Source organism: Phalaenopsis equestris, unplaced genomic scaffold (genome assembly GCF_001263595.1).
Source record: "Phalaenopsis equestris unplaced genomic scaffold, ASM126359v1 Scaffold000670, whole genome shotgun sequence".
NCBI classification, from domain to species: domain Eukaryota; kingdom Viridiplantae; phylum Streptophyta; class Magnoliopsida; order Asparagales; family Orchidaceae; genus Phalaenopsis; species Phalaenopsis equestris.
The window spans coordinates 207,389-215,475 of record NW_018165110.1 but is presented as its reverse complement, the minus strand read 5'-3'; the positions used below and the strand labels follow the sequence as shown (position 1 = coordinate 215,475).

Genomic DNA, 8,087 nt, shown 5'->3' with positions numbered 1-8,087 from the left:
CGTGAGCGCGATACCCGAGGGCTCCGAGATTCAAGATTTGTTCGGCGAGGCCGCCGGGGGTTAGGAGGCGGTGGAGGCCGTAATCGGTGAGCTTTGGTGTGAGATCCGGACCGGTGAGAAATATGTTGGTCGGTTTTAGGTTACCATGCGGCAATCCTCGGTCGTGATGAAGATGGCACAAGCATCCGGCGATATCGATGGCTACTTTGAGCCTCTGGTTGACAGATAATCGGGAGTATCGGCGCGGCGTCGACTCTGCGTAGAGAGTAAATGTCAGACGAAACAGATCACTGAGTGACATATTGTGTGGCAATCAAGCTAGGAGAGAAATTCACATGACTCAAATAATTCACATTTAGATATGTTCAATATTTATGCGACCAAACAAAAAGGGGGCATTTACATGCATACCATCCAATTCCTATATATTTAGGTAGCCAAAAAAGGATGTTGGCATAAATCCACTTTTGCATTGATTGAGAAAATAACCTCATATTCTAACAAAAAAAAAACGATCAAGATGGGGCTCAAAGCCCTTGGATTTGCTTTGAGATGAGTGAAATATTAAAAAATTATGTATTACACTCATCTTAAAGCAAATTCACGAGATTTGAGAGCCGTTGCATCCTAAATTTTGAAATAATCCCCAAAAACTATGGAAACAACAAACAAGCTTTTAAAGTGAGCATTTCTTTGAGGAGGGATGCATTCATTAGTTATCAAACAATTAATATAGGAGGCATGTACATACATACCACCTAACTCGTTTATATTTATATATCTAACACCTAAAAATTTATATTTACATGTATACCACTCAAAGATTTAACATCACATCAACAATATCACCACCACTCCTTTTTAGAAGTGAAATACACATTTCCATGCATAGATTTATAAATCCAAGTGTTGCAAGTGTGTAAATACATAAGATTTGTGTGATATGAATGTAAATTTCTGTGTTTGTGTGTGTATTTACATACATACCATTCAATTCCTATGCATATATATAACTAATTGAAAATTTTTACTTTTTACAATTATATCACCAAAATCTTTACTATCACATCAAAAATATCATTATTTTAGATATACATATTTTCATTTTAAGTGTTAGATATGTAAATACAAAAGAATTGAGTATAATGTATGCAAATCTTTCAAAAAAAAAACAAATAATAATAAAAATAAAAGCCATTTAAAATAAAATTAGGAACCTTACCATACAGGTAAAGCGCCAAACTATCTCCATGGATGTAGTCTGAAACAATTAGCCTTTCTTGCTCTCTAGGACCCCAATAATATCCCCTCCAAGAGACGATATTCGGATGTCTAATAGTCCCAACTCTTCTAGCTTCCTTCCCAAATTCCCTTTTAAGTTTCACCAGACCCACCCGCAACCACTTCACCGTCAAAATATGACCACCATCCAACGTTGCTTTATAAGACGTCCCATGGCTGCTTCTGCCGAGAACCTCCGCCGGAGCTCGCGATAATTCCTCCGCTGTAAATCTTAACGAACCATCCAAAAAGAAAAGCTCTCCGGCCAGCCGATCAGGCGAGTACACATCCAACACCACCGGCGTCTCGCGTATATGCGAATCCACAGAATGCGGTGAAGAAGAACGAAGAGAACCTCGCAAAGATCTGCATTCCCCAAGTCCTGATGGCCGTTCGACGTTAGAGCCCCTCGGATCTGAATACCCATTATCCGCCGTTTCTGTTAATAAATCCTTTGATGTAAATAGTGATAGAGACGAAGATGTTAATAAGTGGTCGTTCGAAAAACTCGTCGAAGCAGGCAATGGATCATCTTTCAAATCTCTTCCACAAGCAGCCTCTCCTCCAAACCCAGACTTTGAACAAAATTTTTGGGATCTGATCTTATAGAAAGCAATGGACATAAAAAATATGAACATCAGCGCTCCGATGGAACCAAAGATAAACGCGATTCTGATGCCAGCGTTAGAGTGATGGCGGCGACTCATGTTTTGGACGACTCCGCTGTTATTCTTTCCTACATAGAGATGGTTTGGAAAGACGAGTAAAGTGTTTCCGGGATGGAATGATGACATTGGAAATTTCAACAGATTTTGAGGAATTTTGCCAGAAAGATCGTTATAGGAGACATTAAAAACCTTGAGATTGAACGGAACCATGTCTGGAATCCCTCCATGAAAATGATTGAGGGAGAGATCGAGAACCACCAGTTCATAAAGGTTACTTATTTCGATAGGAAGCTTACCAGATAACAAATTATTGCAAAGATTCAAAAGATTAAGACTCCTCAAGGTACCGATTTCGGGGGGTAATGATCCGGATAATGAATTATGCGATAAATCTAGACTTTGTAAATGATTATATGAAGATACGAGTAATGATTCTGTTGGCTGCAATGCTTGAAGAGGAATTGGTCCATCAAACTGATTTCCGGAGAGATTCAAACTCGTTAAGGTCGGAGATGTGAAGAAGCTTTGAAGAACAGAGCCTGTAAGTTGGTTTAGGCTTAGATCAACGATCGATAAATTTGGGTATCTTTCTAGTGAAGAAGGTAGAGAGCCTGTGAGCTCATTTGAACTCAATGTGATGATCTCCAATGCGTAATTCCAATTTTCCATTGCGGCGAGATTTCCAGAAAGTTTGTTTTTACTCAAATTCAAAACCAAGCAGGTCCCAACACTAGAGGGTAATTGGCCTGTTAATGAATTTGAAGAAAGATTCAAGGACTTCAAAGTTGTAGAATTTACAGTTTGGAGGGATCCTGCATGAATAGTAAATTATTGAGTGCCTGAAGTAAGAAAATTCAAAGTCATGATTCATAAGTATTGAACATCTTTTTCTTTCTAATTCTTTACATAATGAACGTGTCTTTCTTAAAGAACCCCGAGCATAATAAAAATGTGAATGAAAACAACATTAACCAAATGAAGGATGAAGCCAACATGACCAATATCCAAGTAGTCCTCTCAAAGGAATGTTCAGCATTTTCACTTTTCAAGTTGCCATATTAAGCAATCTACAAAATGTATAAGGAAATCCATATTTATGATATGCACCAGTAAAAATTCTATTGTTGTGTCGTTGCATATCATCACACAAATGTTTAAAAAAAAGGGAAATTTACATACATATTGTAGTATTGGGGAGGGAAAAAATAATTATTCATGTTCCATTTCAATGAAAACGATTACAAGATAAATAAAGGAGATGGCTTCCACATTAGAAAAATAGTAAAGTCAGCCATAACTCCCCGTGATGAAGGAAGGAAACATGAATTACGACATACCAATAATTCTAGCTTCTAGAAATAGAAATATATTAATAATATAATATACTTTAAAAAAATTCCTAAAAATCGAAAATCCCCTCTTAAGTTGGAGCATAGATATCTATTATGTCCAACTTGCCCGAACAGTCATTTGGTGAAGATATCTACTATTTGTTGAGCAGTGGGAATGAATAACATACAAATAAATTCACAATCAATCTTCTCTTTTATGAAGTGTCTATCAATCTCCACATGCTTTGTATGATCTTGTTGCACTGAATTTTTTGCAATGCTTATGTCAACTTTATTGTCACAATACAACTTCATTAGCATGTTTATCGGGATCCTTAGCTCTTAAAATTGGATTTATTTAACGAAAGAAAATTTTGAAGTGGAAATAATTTTCAAATTAATTTTCACCATAGTACAAAACTAATTTCAAATCATTCAAATATTAAGAAATAACAATGTCTGAGAGTATTTCAAAAATACTTTGGGTCAATTCTTTCTTAAAAAAAGAGTAATTCAACAAAGCTCTTGTGTTGAAACTCTACAATAAAATGGGTTGGCTCAAAGCAAAAACAAGCACTTATTGGAGATAGCTCGTGCCTTGCTATTTACCAATCAGGTGTCTAAATATTTTTGGGGCAAAGCTGTTCTTACAGCTACGTTTCTCATAAATAGAACACCCAATAAGATCTTAAACTTTGAAACAACTTTTGAAGTTTATCAAATTTTTTTTCCAAAAAATCGGTTCTCATGTTCTCTCTCGCTAAATATCTAAAAATATTTGAGTGTATTGCTTCTGTTCACATTCAACGTCAAGAAAAACTTGAACCCCAAGCCAAAAGATGTGTTTGTTGATAATGCTCCTAGCTAAAAGGGGGCAAAAATGCTTTGATCCTACTACTAGAAAAATGTTTATTACCATGGATGTTACCTTTTTTAAACATCAACCCTTTTTCTCACCTCACCTTCAAGAAAGAGAACAAAACAAAGATTTGTCCACTGAATTTCAAGATTTTTTTCCAAGTGAAAAACTCACTAAATACTATATCCCCAACCTTGAGTGTTCAACCTAAGAATTCTAGTGAAATCTTATCAAGAGAAAGAGCCCTTCTAGATTCTTGAAATTCCTACAATATCATCTCATGATATTTTACAACAAAGAAAAAATAGGAAAAAGAACTACAATAATAGTATTGTTTGATTTTGTCTATTCATGGCTAAGAACAAAGTAAAAGAAAGAATCTACAACAGTAGTAATGTTTGGATTTCGGTTTTGGATTTTATGAATTCTGATGAACTTTCCTCTGATCTCTATTTTTTGAAGTGTTATATCATATTCCTTTTGCAAGTGGTGTATGTGTCTCTTGCTCAAGAAAAAGTGGTGGAACCTCCTCACAACATGTATCTCATCGTTTCGGAGCTCACTTTGTTGTTTTCAGTCGAGACAATTGTTGAACGATACTTATCCCCGTCCAAAGAGTCGGCCTCTCAGATTATCATTCCCTCACTATCCAACAACCCCATCCCCCATCGCCCTTAGATCCATTTCCTAAAAACCTTCTAGGAGCCCTAGAACGAAATCAATATCATTGACACATCTTTCTATCTTAAAACACAAAATATCTTCCTTGATACTCTATTACATTTATCTCAAAATCAATAAAAGAATATTATTCTCTATTTCCTTGATACTCTATTATATTTATCTCAAAATCAATAAAAGAATATTATTCTCTACACATCACTAATTATCTTTCATATTCTTCTTGATATCATTAAAAATCATATGAAGATCAATTTATTATTCTTTGTGTCTCTTCATTAATCATTTTAACACAAATCACTTCTATAGCATATTTTCCTATAATGAAGCCAAATTAATTCTCCAAAATTGGCGCAAGTTTTTTAAGCCTGTGTTCTATAACTCTCACACAGCTTCATTGCATAACTCATAAGTTTGATCCCTCATTAATCAACACATCTTGGCAAATGGCAATCACCTTTGTCTTTAAAAAATGATATCAAAAAATTTCTTCTCAAATCATTTGTCATCCTCTTAGTTTTCAAAATTCAAATGAAAAAAACTGTTAAGCAAATTGCTGTACTATCTCTCATAACTCTCAAAATCTTAATAGATATTTCTTATATGCATAAGGCCTTTCAATTATGCTTAGTGAGCTATGATTTTGTTTGGGATAACAACAATTTCATTTAAAGTCGATTATAAATTGTTATAAAAATATTGTTTGATGTTGTTATGTGACTTCTTCAAAATATCTAATGATGAAGTTATAAATTATTGGATTGTAAAACCACATAATGCATCTAAACTTATAAAAGGCGGGATTTAAGAGTTCGACCACGATAATTTTAAACTCAATAAAGCTTTCTAAAACACATAACAAAACAGTTAGTTAAATAGCAAAGTAATTGCAATTGGAAAGCTGATAGAAAGTTGTCTCACATAGAACTTATGCCTTATAATAATTCAACCATCATTGATGCAATGTAGGAAATTAGGATTTATTTCAAGTTTACAACTTTCAGATTTAATTTGGTTTGGAATTAAAATAAAATTCTTTTTATAAAATATTTATTTTGAATTGAACTGAATTTAAAAATGGAATCAGCTTTAGATTTGAATGTCTACATATTATCTCAATCATTAAGGCCTATCAATATGTAACTTATTTTCTATAAATAAGAAATTCATACTTATAACTTACAATGGATGACTATTGAAAAAAGTTAAATTAAGATATTTCCAAATCTACCCTTTTCAAAGAAGTATGATTGTTCTCTCTCCTCCTCTAGGTCACACTGTTGATACTGATTTTCTTTCTTCTTATTGCCCGAGTCTAAATGTTCCTTATGTGATCGATTTGATCTTTAATTCCTATAAAATTAACTCATGTTCTTGTTCGCATCTTTCCCTTCATGATCACTCCATCAACTGCACTATATGAGATCTCATGCATCCTATCCTGTCAAAGTGATAGCATATCCGAGCAAGCATTGTACATCACCGAACCATATTGAGGTCTTCTGTATCCTCCCAGCACCATAGACTTCCATTGTGATACACATTTATGTTGTCGCTCTGCATTGTGCTCCTCACATGCATTCCTTCATGCGTTAATCCAAGCCCAAGGTCCATATCTAGAATCAGACTCGCCGCGTCAATCCAGTCTATATATCTAATCAATTATAGCTAGTCTTCTAATCATGCCTACAACATATGTCAATATGGAACAAATCATCAACACACGGCTTGTTATCCTACATGTTCACGTTCATTTTTCAACATCAGAGTCAATTCAAAAACTAACTCAATTTGTGATAATTTCATCATATATTAAAATGTCAGTGATAAAAACTAAGATTTGTTCAAGATATATGGTTTATTGGCGGAGAATATATCAAAATACCAAAAAAAAAAACTATGAATTTTCAAAATTCTAAATATTCACTATGGAATCATAAAACGAATTTTGTTTTCATGCTTCATGGAGGTCAAAAGCATCTTTATAAGATAAATGGTTGTTAATATAATTTAGATATCGATCAAGATGATTGGATCAAAATATCACTTGAAACTTCTACAAGATTACTTTAAGAAATCATTCAATTATAAACCATCTCAAACTCCAATGATTCACACATCCTATCCTTGTTCTTAGATTATCTATGAAGATTTTTATATGTATGAGTTCCGCAAGATGACAGTGAGCACTAATCTATAGTCAAGCCTTTTTATAAACATTAGGTTGTGCTTGATATTATGTATGAACCGATATTGGTGATTGTGTCTAATTGTGGCCATTTTGTATCAGAAGATGAGTTTGAGACAGAGATTATACTAAATAATTCACAAGAGATTTGAAAAGTAAGAAATCATCGGCCATGAAAAGTCTAACAACCAGCATTTACACGCCAAGTTATTCACCTGTAAACCCATTCCCGCTCAGATCAAGCTCCATCAACTGCATTGCACTCCCAAATAGATCAACACTAATCGGTCCATAAAGCAGATTATTACCAGCACGAAAAACCTTAAAATTAGGCAGGGAACCAAACGAAGGGAGCTCCCCTTTGAGCTGATTGTGTCCTAAATCCAAAACTTCTAAGTTCCTGAACAAACTCATAGAATCATTGGAGAAGAACCTTCCACTCAGTCGATTAGAGCTCAGATTCATGTACTTGACTGTATTGGACAAGCTCGAGAGATTACTTGACTCCATGAAAAGGTCCCCATAGAACGTGTTGCGGCTCAGATCCACATGCTCCGCATTCCTCAGCTCCGAAAGTATGGCCCCAACGTCACCCCAGAGCGCATTGGATCGCAAGTCAAGCACCTTCAGCTGCTGCAAATTACGGATCCCGGCGGGGAATCCACCCCTGAAACCATTCCATGAGAGATTGAGATGCACGAGTCCCCATAGATTGGTTATCTTTCCCGGAACCGGGCCATAGAAGCGGTTGTCCGACAGATCAAGCACCTGCAGCGATGACATTGCCCCGATAGCCGGCACAAGGCGGCCAGTAAATAAATTCCCAGCCAAGCTGAGGTTCCGCAGAGCCCTCATCCCGACAATCGTGCTGAACTTGAGCTCGCCGGAGAGAGCGAGGCCTTCAAGCGCAACGCCGATCACGGCGCCGGAATCATCACATGCGACGCCGTGCCAGGACCGCGGACAGGAATCCACCGCCGAAGCAGAACCCCATGCCACTGGGTTCCAAGTGTTGCGAACCACACCAGTGGGATCACCCGCGATCCCCTTCTTGAACTCCAGTAACGAAAGAGAGTCGG

The 8,087-nt window shown here is 36.0% G+C and overlaps 1 protein-coding gene across 1 annotated transcript; it reads right to left on the bottom strand.

Moving 5' to 3' along the window:
- Positions 1–14: 14 nt before the first annotated feature.
- On the bottom strand, positions 15–8,073 carry LOC110030172 (probable inactive receptor kinase At5g10020; the record flags this gene model as incomplete). The annotated part of the gene is given in 3 exon segments (XM_020732769.1): positions 15–255; positions 1,223–2,761; positions 7,224–8,073. Coding segments are annotated over 3 exon segments (2,630 nt in total), but the record flags the coding sequence as incomplete, so codon positions are not given.
- Between the last annotated feature and the right edge of the window lie 14 nt (positions 8,074–8,087).